Source organism: Symphalangus syndactylus, chromosome 5 (genome assembly GCF_028878055.3).
Source record: "Symphalangus syndactylus isolate Jambi chromosome 5, NHGRI_mSymSyn1-v2.1_pri, whole genome shotgun sequence".
NCBI classification, from domain to species: Eukaryota; Metazoa; Chordata; class Mammalia; order Primates; family Hylobatidae; genus Symphalangus; species Symphalangus syndactylus.
Window position 1 is genome coordinate 149,261,707 of NC_072427.2, and position 12,794 is coordinate 149,274,500.

Genomic DNA, 12,794 nt, shown 5'->3' on the forward strand with positions numbered 1-12,794 from the left:
GTCTTGCTGTTAGAGAGCAAGTGTAAACACAGTCTCTCCATCAGAAAAGCCTCAGTTATAACTCAATACCCTTGAAATCTCTGTAACAAGTCCCTGGCAGGAGTGAGATTATAATCCATTTTTCTTTCTGTAGCCAGGTTTCCTGTTTATCTGTTTAACCCAATGAGCCATGGTAACTTCCTGGGAGGTACATGATTTGAGGAGCTCATGTGCTGGCTGAGAGGGGCCTGGCCAAGGCTGGGTTTACCCAGGGCCTAAGGAGACATTCCGGATGGGATCTCCGTGTGAGGTTGCTGCAAGGCTGGTTGGTTCTGTAGCGTGACTGGTGTGCCCCACATGTGCACAGGCCAGCCTCAACTTTTCCTTTAATGCATTTCTAGTTTGGATTAGCACACATCAATTTCAGTTCAATTCTGAACATTGCCATTAAGCATCTATTACATACTAGGTTTTTGTATGGAATATGGAATTATCTCAGGCATAGTGTCTGATCTCCAAAGGGCTGCATTCAGCAGGGTGCTCTTTGGTCTATAAATATTTAGAATAGGATGGAGAGTGTGAGAGAGAAATTGCTCTGGCTAATGTAGAGAGGAAATTCTTTAAAAATCAGGGTTTTGAAGACTGGTTGGCTTTTAATGGGCAGCAAAGGGAAGAAGGGGCACCCACAAGAAAGAAACAGCAGCAGAAGCCTTGACCTGGGAAAGCGAGGCAACAACAAGATATCTTGAAAGGCAAGTTGGCTTCAGGGGACAGGGCTCAGTATGCAGTGGTGACAAGGAAAAAGCATAGTCTGGTGACTGGGTCAGGGAGGGTCCTGATTGCTAATCTGTATCTCCCAGGCCATGGGAAGGCATGAAGGTCAGGATAGCAAGGTACGAATGACTTGAACAAGGGTCCTAGGACTTATTTGAAGCATTTAACCCACATTCAAAATGAGGAGTAAGTGGAAGGCAGATGTTACTTGGGCATTGGAGGGAGGGAGGCAGCAGGGGTCCTTGAAAGCCATGATTAGAAGTTTTTTCTGTTTTAACGAGACACCTCCCAGTATCAGGAATGCTTGCGAGTCTAGCTTTCTATAACCTTAAGACTTCTTTCTTCCCCACGGTATCTACTAGGAAACACTTGCTTCCCAGGGGAAAGGAGGGTGCCAACTGACATACACCAAAGCTTGTGCACCCTCTAGTCCTCCCACATGGGTGCCTCCAGCAGGTGGGTCACCCCAGGAGGGGTAGAACAAGCAGTAGGGCTTAAGTCCAGCTTGGAAACCAGAGAGAAGCCAGAAGAAGACTGGAGACTGCTTTCTTATGAGGGTGGGGAAGGAAGGAAGCAACCATGCCCAACGGCCCACCCCCCTGGGCCAGTGCAGGTCTGCCTATGGGTGTTCCTGTGGACATCAGCACGGGACTTATTGAAGGACTCCTCTGATCCTGTCTGTCCTTTTTGCAGGGAGATCTGCCAGACCTCCAGAGTTTTATACTCCAAAATGGGATAATCTTCAGCTCAGTGGGCCACTCTTGCCCATTACCTTCTGTCACATCAGGAATACCCTGGACTTCTTAGAGAGTGTGGCCTTATCTGAACACAGATATCCTGCCCACCCATCTCTCTCCCACCCATCATGTATCACATCAAAGCTTAGATATCCTCAGTGACTTCTTTCTGGTTTCATAGGAAACCAAATCCTCTGCCTACCTTTCTAACCTCAGCTTGTGTCATTCTCCTTCTTGCTTAGACCTTCCAGCTACCCAGGCCTTCATTCTGTCTCGAGCTCATTCCAGCCTTTGCCCTGGCTATTCCTGTTGCACAGACTGCTTTTCTCCCAGACTCTGCAAGGCCTGTCTTTTCTCGGCTTTTGTGTCTCAGTGAAAACATTGCCATCTTCAGATTGGCCTCCCCCAACTCCCCAATCTGAAGCAGCCATCCTGCTTTATTTCTTCTGCTGTTCTTATCCTCATCTGCTAGCTTCTCATTTGTGTGCTGGTTTACTCACTGTAACTTTTCTCTACTTGGAGATAAGTTCCGGGGAAGGAGGTATCTTGTGTGTAGGACTCGCAGTATAGCCTCAGTGCCTGGAAAGAGCTCAGAGTATAGCAGGTGCTTGATGACTCTTGGTTGAAGACATTTGTTGGATGTATCTCTGGACTTACCTCTTTACATCAGACAAGCGTGGTCCTGAGCAGGCTTGGGTTCTTCCTCGCAGCTGGCTCCTGGGGAGACTGACCACGTGGAAACGGTTCCCAGAGTCTCGATGGGAGGGGTGATGATCTGTGATGACTTGGCATCAGATTACCCATCCAGTGCTGTTGTGTTTGGGGAACATCAGGAGTATCAGGCTGATCTGCCCATGGCTGGGTGTGTCAAAGCAGTCCTCCCAGGGGCTGGATTCTGCTCTGGCCAGGAGCTCAGTTGTCCAATTTGAGGGATTCCATAACCTTACCCCACTTGCTTGGCTGCAAACAGGGAGGTCCTTGTCAGGCCTGCTTCAGCTGAGTACAGCGCAGCCTGTCTCTTTTTTGAGTTTTGGATTCCTGTCTGAGTGCTTAGGAAGCTAGGCTTGCTTTAAAAAGGTAAGGGTTATGGCCGGGTGCAGTGGCTCATGCCTGTAATCCCAGCACTTTGAGAGGCAGAGGTGGGCGGATTACCTGAGGTTAGGAGTTCAAGATCAGCTTGGTCAACATGGTGAAACCCCATCTCTACTGAAAATACAAAAAGAATCAGCTGGGCCTGATGGCATGTGCGTGTAGTCCCAGCTACTCTGGAGGCTGAGGCAGGAAAATTGCTTGAGCCTGGAAGGCAGAGGTTGCAGTGAGCCGAGATCATGCCACAGCACTCCAGCCTGGGTGACAGAGTTGAGACTCTGTCTCAAAAAAAAAAAAAAAAAAAAAAAAAAAGATGAGAGAGCTCTGAATTGGGGCCCAGTGTGGGGGGAGGTGAGCCACAGCCATACCTAGAGGGATTCAAGCAAACTCCTCTGTGTGCTGCCACATCATGTCCTGGAAAGCCAGAGATAATCAGAAACATCCTGCTGGTCAGCTGGGGGTGCCTCCCTCAGCCCCTGTGCAGGGTATGAAAGGGGAGAGGCTCCTCTGTCTTGAAGAGATTTAGAACCCATGTTCTGGAACTCACTGAAAGATACTGCTAGTTTTTAATTAAACTCTCCCATTGGAATAATGTAGAAGAAAAGCAACCAAATTTCAGAGGCCATGGGGGAGAACCTCAAACCATACTTCTCCAAGTATTCCTGCAGGTTATTTATTGTTACAGGCAAAAGTTGCTCTGCGGGAAATGATGTCCTTAGGAAAATTAAGCAAGCGTCTTGACAGTAGTACTTTTCAGAGTTTTTAATATGCTCATTGTGACTCTCAGAAAGTCGATACGTTCTAGTGTTTTCCAGTCTTTTAGACCTTGGAATCCTTTTTTAGCTGAAATTCTCTTGGCACACACGTTAGGAAATGCTGTGTTGGAGAACGGATGAAGGTGAGAGACCAAATCAAGTGCACTTTACAAGCAGTTAGAGATTTCTGTGTGTTCTGCACGGTGCCAAGTACTGTGCAAAACAGAGTAATACAGAGCAGGTAGCTGATCTTTATGTTAGGATAAGAAGACTCTCACATGCAAAACAGCTAGGAAAAAATAAAAGAAAAATACGTAATGAAGATCTACGGTGTGTGGTATAAGCTATAAAAGTCTAGGAATTCAGAGAGGGAGGAGACCCCACCTGGTAGGTATGTTGCAACAGTTGGAGAAGGCCTCCTGGAAGGGGTGGGACTGACGTCCCCTTGGAGAATGGGTGAGGATGGAATGGCACCGCCTGCTGTTGTTTTAGTTATGCTTGTTAGTCACTTACATGGTCTGTCCTCTCCTGCATCATGGCATGTCTTGGGAAAGCCAGAGACAGGTCAAGAGCCTGGCCTGTTGACCTTTGGAATCTCTGACATATGGACAGAGATAAGGACGTGTGTGTTCCCTGAATGGCAGAGCCCATTGTGAGCCAGTACCTGAATCCCTGCCCAGGAGTTATCGATAAACGATGCAGGAACATGAAGTCCTCACACCTGTAGATGTTTGTTCTTGAGCTGGAAACCGTAAGGAAGGCCCGCCAATGAGGCCAGGTGTACACAGTTAAATTTTCTTTGAAGTGAGTCATGCATTTTCCTACCCCGGCATCTGCACTGATTTGACCATGGTTCTCTGGATTAGTTACGTGCTCTTTCCCATGCCTGGTGACTCACAACTCAGGTTTGTGTTGCTGAATGGCCCAGTGAGGTCTCTTGAGCATTGCTGTACTTGCCAATGAGTTACTCACCAAGGCTGTACAGGAAACAGGTCCAGGCAAGTGAGTTTTAAGATTCCCTATGGCCACCCTTGGCTTTGATGTTTATTGGTCACCATTTTAGCTCAGAGAATAATGGAGCAGGGAAGGAGTTTTGTTGTTGCCCTCACTCCCAGCTGTGGGGCACACCTGTTTCTCCAGCTGGGAGTTGGCTTGTTGAAAGTTAAAGTTTGAGGTGTGACAATGGTTGGTGGGATGACCAGGGATATCCCTCTGCCTCTGGTGAAACTGCTCTGCAAAGCACTGGGCCCCTCTTCGTATCAACCATCCAGTTAACGTTTCCTCTCTCTTTTCTCAACACTGGCGCTATCCCCAGGAACGTGCCCAGGTTTGGTTTTCAGTGTGATAACGAGTGTTGTGTGTCCCTTGTCTCTTCCTCACGTTGTGTTCTTATGTTAGGATGTGATGTCTAGACGCCTTGTGATTGTGTGTGGTGGGGCAGTTCATATCCAACAGCATTCAATCCTAAACGCTGATGTTAATGTACACGTGTCTGCTTATAACCCTCAGGCCAAGGTCATTCTTCCTTTTGTTTACTAACCACTCACTGCTCTTTGGTTTAGGAACATTCCAGGCCTGAGTATGAAACCAAAGTTCGAGAGAAAATGCTAAAGGAGAGCAACAAGTCGGCTGTCCAGAAATTGGAAACAAACACGACGGAGTGTGGCGATGAGGTATGAAGCTGCGCTTGTTGCTCACGGTACTCTTGTTGAGATCCTGTTGTCATTTTGTTTCGCACACCTTAGTGAAGGGAGACTGGGCTTGAGAAGGGGTTGATGTGGGGCGGGTTGAGATGAGAGCATGACATCTCGCATTGTCCTGCAGCCAGAGATCATGCGCAATGAATGGGCTTTCGCTATGACTTGACCTCTCTTTCCAGATAGCGGTGCTATCAGGTCAAAATGGGAGGGCAGGTTGGAGGAGAAACAGTTTCAGGCCTGATTCCTACCATCATCTAAATGTTGAATAATAATAACATTCAATACCCCACCAGACCAACCACCACCACGGCTAATCCTTATCGAGTGCTTGCTCTATGTTAGACACTGTTCTAAGTGTATTACATTATCTCACAATAAGTCTGTGAGGCTGGTACTATTGCTATGTAAATGAAGGCTCATGAAAAAGTTATGTCCACAGATTAAGTCATTTGCCAGAGGTCACACAGCCAGTAAATGGTAGGTGGATCTGGGATTCCACTGCAGGTCTATTAGTCTGTGCACCTAACCACTATGCCATACAGCCTTCAACTGTAATGGGAAAATCAAAGGATAGAGCAAGAAATGGCTCTTAGGGCCTGCAGTGGCAAATTCATGCCTGTATTTGCTCCAGCTACTCGTGCAATGTTCCTTACATTTCATTTTATCTCGGTGGGCCTCCAAACTTGGAAACATGATGGTGACCATGTCCTCTGAGTCATGTCTCTGAGTTTCATGGTGGCATGCAGTCATTAAAACAGAGCTTCAGAATTTGTGCTGTGGTTCATAAAAATACTCAAAGTATATATGTTGGGGGGCATGGGGATGCTCTTTGGGATACCTGTCTCTGTGTGCCACCCATCTTTGAAAGCGAGGGGGGGTTGGGGGGAGAGAGAGAGGGAGGAGTTTATGTCTTAATCTGGTTCTAGAAAAAAAAATCTACTAGATTGAAAATCTGTTGCTTTTAGATGTGTCTTTTCTCCGTCTTGGATTTGAATTCAAATTTCATTTCATTTCGCATTCTTTAAGTTGGAACCATTCATGTTAACATGCAAATTTATGCAAGCATCAAAACAGAAGAATGTGGTGTTTTCGAGCCCAAAATACTGGCATTTTTTTTTTTTTTTTTTTTTTTTTTAAGAAAACAGAACTTAAACAGAACAGAGAGGGTGGCCCTCTGAGTTATTTTTTTTCCTAGATGAAGACCAAGTCCAAGACCACCAATTATTCAGGGAAATAATGAATTCATTCTTAGGAAAGACTAATCATCACCGCCACCCTCATCAGAAAGCAAGCATTCTGTGTTCTGTCAGCTTCGGCAACGCCATGCAAACTTCTTTCTACACCCCATAGCAATATACAATGGATAATTTTATGGAAATCACATGTAACTTTTATTGACCACTGACTCATTTAATTTTAATTCCATAGACGGGAATGCCAAGGAGCTGGAATTGCGTACACTGAGGCTGTGGTTCTAATATAAACATTGCTTGGGTATATATGCATGATTGGTCAAATAACTTTCAGGAACCATGAATAATTAAAAAACATCTGAATGCATTATGAATGATACATATGTTTATGTTTTAGCATTCAACATCTATTTTCATTACACTGTTGAGAATGCAAAGCTCAAAGTATCTAATGCCTTATGGGCACTGGGGGGAAATGACCTTCTCAAATGAGCAGTGTAAGATAAAAATGGCCTAGAATTTGATTGTCAGGATCCTTCTTTTGTTTCCTCAGTTTCTTTAACATTGTTAATGCTTCTGTTCTTGCCAAATCCAGCCATAGGTGGGAGATAAAGATGGATGCTGCTCTTGTCTGCAGGCAGAGTTGTAGTCAATACCCACCGCATAGCATTGCTGCAGGGGCACCATTGCACGTGGAATGTTTAGGAAAGGCACCCGCTTCTGAGGAATAGACAGGGACTAAAGAATCAAATTCTAGCTGGTGGTCTTGGATGTGCTTGTTTCACCCCAGAAGATCACCTTGGTTCTGCCTTCACTGTAATCCTGATGCTGCATATCCCCACCTCTCCTTACTTTCCTTCCTGTTGAATGGTAAAAAGCTACCATTTACTGAGGCCCAGAGTGGTGCACGAATTTGCTTAAGACCACATAGCTAGTTGTGTGGAAGCTGGTAATCAAACCCAGCTCTGCCTGATCCCCAAGGCCTATTTGCTTTTCTTTTTTCTTTTTAATTTTAAAGATACCAAGTCCATTTACTTTTTAAACATGTTTATTGAGATTTAATTTTATATGCTAAAATTCACCCATTTAAAGTGTACAATTCAATGGTTTTTAGCATATTCACAGATTCGTGCAATTATCTACACAATTTATTTTAAAACATTTTTATTATCCCAAAAAGAAACCCTGTACCCAATAGTTGCCAAGCCGTGGGTAACAACTAGTCTACTTTCTGTCTCTATAGATTTGCCTATTCTGGACTTTCATGTAAATGGTATTATAGAATATGCGGTCCTTAGCTTCTTTCACTTAGCAACATTTTTTTAAGATTCATTCATGTTGTAGCATATATCAGTACTTCATTCTTTTATATTGCCAAATAATATTCTGTATTTTGGATTTGCTTCATTTTATTTATTGATGCAGTTGATGGACACTTGGGTGGTCTCCACTTTTGGGCTATTATGAATAATGCTGCAATGGACATTTGTGTACAAGTTTTTTTTTGGCCATATGCTTTCATTTTTCTTGGGTATATACCTAGGAGTAGAATTGCTGGGTCATATGGTAACTCTATGTTTAACATTTTAAAGAACTGCCATGCTCTTTTTCCAAAGTGGCTATGTTATTTCACATTCCAACCAGCTATTTATGAGGTTTCTAGCATCTCCACATCCTCACCAACACTTATTATCTGTTTTTTAAATTTTATCCATCCCAGTGGTGTGAAGTGATATTTCATTGTAGTTCTAACTTGCATTTCCCTAATGACTAATGATATGAACATCATTAGTGGTCATTTGCATGTCTTCTTTGGAAAAATATCTATTCAAATCCTTTGCCTCTTAAAAATATTGGGTTAATTGGCTTTTGATAATCAGGTTGTAAGAGTTATTTGTATATTTGGAATATATGAAGTTCTTTATATATTTGGGATATAAGAAATTCTTTATATATTTGGAATACCAGTCTTATCAAATAATATGATGTAGAAATAGTTTCTTTAATTCTGTAGATTGTCTTTTCACTTTATTGAAATTTTGAATTTTGAGATAGTTCAACTTATCTAATTTTGTTACTTATGCTTTTTTGTTATATCTAAGAAACCATTGCCTAATCCAATGTCATTAAGATATTTCTAATTTTTCTTCTAAGAATTTTATAGTTTTAACACTTGCAGTTAGGCTTATGATCCATTTTGAGTTAATTTTTCTGTGTGATATAAGGAGGGGATTCAAATGTATTTTTCTGCATGTAGATATTCAGTTGTCCCAGCACCATTTGTTGAACAGACTGTTTCCTCACTTGACACCCTTATCAAAAGTCAATTGACCATAAATGTAAGAGTTTATTTCTGGACATCAATTAGATTCCATTAATCTATATGTCTGTTCTTATGTAGTACCACCCTATCTTGATTGCTGTGCCTGTATAGTAAGTTTTGAAATTGGGGGTATGAGTCCTCTGACTTTGTACTTTTTTTTCAAATTTGTTTTGACAATTCTGGGTGCTTTGCATTTCCATATGAACTTCATGACTAGCTTGTCAACGTCTATAAGAAAGCAAGCTGGGATTTTGCTAGGGATTGAGTTGAATCTATAGACTAATTTTGGAAGAATTGCCATCTTAGCAATAGTAAGTCTTCTATGAATGTGGTATATCTTTCTATTTATGTAGACCTTTTATTTTTTCAACAATGTTTTACAGTTTTCAATGTGCAAGTCTTGTAAATATTTTGTTAAATTTATTGATAATTATTTTATTTTTTTGATGCTATTGAAAATATAGTTTTCTTGATTTTATTTTTGGATTGTTTATTGCCAGTATATAGAAATATAATTGATTTTTCTATATTGATCTTGTATCCCATAACTTTTCTGAACTCATTTTTTAGTTCTAATAATTTTTAATGGATTCCTTAGGATTTTCTATTTGTGAGATCATGTTATCTGTGAATAGAGATAGTTTTACTTCTTTTTTCCAGTCTGGATATATTTTATCCCTGCTCCCTCCACCCATTTCCTAATTCCCCTGATTGGAATCTCCTATACAATGCTGAATAGACGTGGTGAGGCCAGGCGCTGTGGCTCACGCCTGTAATCCCAGCACTTTGGGAGGCTGAGGTGGGTGGATCATGAGGTCAAGAGATCGAGACCATCCTGGCTAACATGGTGAAACCCCGTCTCTACTAAAAATACAAAAAATTAGCCGGGCATGGTGGTGGGCACCTGTGGTCCCAGCTGCTTGGGAGGCTGAGGCAGGAGAATGGTGTGAACCTGGGAAGCGGAGCTGGCAGTGAACCAAGACTGTGCCACTGCACTCCAGCCTGGGTGACAGACCAAGACTCTGTCTCAAAAAAAAAAAAAAAATGTGGTGAGAATGGACTTCCTTGCTTTGTTTTTGATCATAGGAGAAAAAAAAAATTAGTCTTTAACCATTAAGTCAGGCCATAGCTTTTTTTTTTTCACCCTTTTTTTTTGGTTTGTTTTAAGCTCTCTCTATAAGGTTTCCCTCTAAGGCCATTCTTGCATTGCTATAAATACCCAAGACTAGTTCGAGATCCCTGAGGAATCGCCACACTGACTTCCACAATGGTTGAACTAGTTTACAGTCCCACCAACAGTGTAAAAGTGTTCCTATTTCTCCACATCCTCTCCAGCACCTGTTGTTTCCTGATTTTTTAATGATGGCCATTCTAACTGGTGTGAGATGGTATCTCACTGTGGTTTTGATTTGCATTTCTCTGATGGCCAGTGATGAGGAGCATTTCTTCATGTGTTTTTTGGCTGCATAAATGTCTTCTTTTGAGAAGTGTCTGTTCATGTCCTCTGCCCACTTTTTGATGGGGTTGTTTGTTTTTTTCTTGTAAATTTGTTTGAGTTCATTGTAGATTCTGGATATTAGCCCTTTGTCAGATGAGTAGGTTGCAAAAATTTTCTCCCATTGTGTAGGTTGCCTGTTCACTCTGATGATAGTTTCTTTTGCTGTGCAGAAGCTCTTTAGTTTAATGAGATCCCATTTGTCGATTTTGGCTTTTGTTGCCATTGCTTTTGGTGTTTTAGACATGAAGTCCTTGCCCACGCCTATGTCCTGAATGGTATTGCCTAGGTTTTCTTGTAGGATTTTAATGGTTTTAGGTCTAACATATAAGTCTTTAATCCATCTTGAATTAATTTTTGTATAAGGTGTAAGGAAGGGATCCAGTTGCAGCTTTCTACATATGGCTAGCCAGTTTTCCCAGCACCATTTATTAAATAGGGAATCCTTTCCCCATTTCTTGTTTTTGTCAGGTTTGTCAAAGATCAGATAGTTGTAGCTATGCGGCATCATTTCTGAGGGCTCTGTTCTGTTCCATTGATCTATGTCTCTGTTGTGGTACCAGTACCATGCTGTTTTGGTTACTGTAGCCTTGTAGTATAGTTTAAAGTCAGGTAGCGTGATGCCTCCAGCTTTGTTCTTTTGGCTTAGGATTGACTTGGCGATGCGGGCTCTTTTTTGGTTCCATATGAACTTTAAAGTAGTTTTTTCCAATTCTGTGAAGAAAGTCATTGGTAGCTTGATGGGGATGGCATTGAATCTATAAATTACCTTGGGCAGTATGGCCATTTTCACGATATTGATTCTTCCAACCCATGAGCATGGAATGTTCTTCCATTTGTTTGTATCCTCTTTTATTTCATTGAGCAGTGGTTTGTAGTTCTCCTTGAAGAGGTCCTTCACATCCCTTGTAAGTTGGATTCCTAGGTATTTTATTCTCTTTGAAGCAATTGTGAATGGGAGTTCACTCATGATTTGGCTCTCTGTTTGTCTGTTATTGGTGTACAAGAATGCTTGTGATTTTTGTACATTAATTTTGTATCCTGAGACTTTGCTGAAGTTGCTAATCAGCTTAAGGAGATTTTGACCCAGCCATCCCATTACTGGGTATATACCCAAAGGACTATAAATCATGCTGCTATAAAGACACATGCACACGTATGTTTATTGCGGCACTATTCACAATAGCAAAGAGTTGGAACCAACCCAAATGTCCAACAACGATAGACTGGATTAAGAAAATGTGGCACATATACACCATGGAATACTGTGCAGCCATAAAAAATGATGAGTTCGTGTCCTTTGTAGGGACATGGATGAAACTGGAAAACATCATTCTCAGTAAACTATCGCAAGGACAAAAAACCAAACACCGCATGTTCTCACTCATAGGTGGGAATTGAACAATGAGAACTCATGGACACAGGAAGGGGAACATCACACTCCGGGGACTGTTGTGGGGTGGGGGGAGGGGGGAGGGACAGCATTAGGAGATACACCTAATGCTAAATGACGAGTTAATGGGTGCAGGAAATCAACATGGCACATGGATACATATGTAACAAAACTGCACATTGTGCACATGTACCCTAAAACCCTAAAGTATAATAAAAAAAAAGAAAAAAATACCCAAGAGTGAGTAATTTATTAAAAAGAGAGGTTTAATTGGATCATGGTTCTGTAGGGTTTAGAAAAGGCATGGTGCTAGTATCTTCTTGGCTTCTAAGGAGGCCTCAGGAAGTTTATAATCATTGTGGAAGGCGAAGGGGGAGCAGGCACATCACATACTGAAAGCAGGAGTGAGAAAGAGGAGTGAGTTATAGGGGAGGTGGTGCCACACACTTTTAAATGACCAGATCTCACAGGAACTCACTCACCTTTGCAAAGACAGTACCAAGCCATGAGGGATCCACCCCCATGATCCAAACACCTCCTGCCAGTCTCTACCTCCAGCACTGAGGATTACAATTCAACATCAGATTTGTGTGGGAACAAGTATCCAAACTGTATCAGCTTCCCTGAGAACAATTCACATCACATGTACATGACGCTGATCTGAAATGAAATATTCTTTACTGTAATGAGGTGATAACCATATGTTAAGACCCTGGGGTAGGAGTTATGGTACCATTACCAGGCAGCTGAGCCTTCTGGGTCTCTTCCACCTCAGCTGTCATGCAGGGAGATTAGATTACACAGCCTCTCCAGTTCTGAGAGTCAGCAGTTTTCTTTGCTGATGTGCAGAGATGATGTTGGTCATCAACCCATTGGTTTGGGGGATTGGACTGTCCCTTATTTCTTTATATGGTAGTAACTTGGCTCTTATACTTTCTCTTATTGATTTTCAAGGATGTGGGCATAGGAGGATGTTAATAATGATAAAATTATAAGTAACATTTATGGAGTGCTTATTGTATGTAATATGCAAAGCTTTACAAGTATTATTTGCTTTATTATTTCCGTTATGATCCCCAACTCACAGATGAGAAGACTGAGGTCTATAGGGGAACATAAGTTGATCAATGATAATACATGGCAGAGCCAGAGTCCAAGCCAGGCAGTCTGACTCAAAAGCAATGCTTTTAACCTCTTGCTCCTGTGTCTGCTGAAAGTTTTCCTTCAACAGATCCTCAAACACTCCTAAAAAGTCATGTTTGATTCTTCTTTCCTAAACTAAAGGCAGAAAGGACTGTGGTATTCACTGGAAAGATGGGTGAGAGACAAACTCGTTACCCTACATTAGTGGTTTTG

The 12,794-nt window shown here is 42.1% G+C and overlaps 1 protein-coding gene across 1 annotated transcript in view; it reads left to right on the plus strand.

Annotated features, from left to right (window-relative positions):
- Window positions 1-12,794, plus strand: part of ANO2 (anoctamin 2) — a 363,933-nt gene that overhangs the window by 191,889 nt on the left and 159,250 nt on the right. The window contains exon 13 of the mRNA XM_055281012.2: window positions 4,897-5,007. Within this exon, the coding sequence (XP_055136987.2) occupies window positions 4,897-5,007 (111 nt within the window). The remainder of the gene's footprint in view (window positions 1-4,896; window positions 5,008-12,794) is intronic.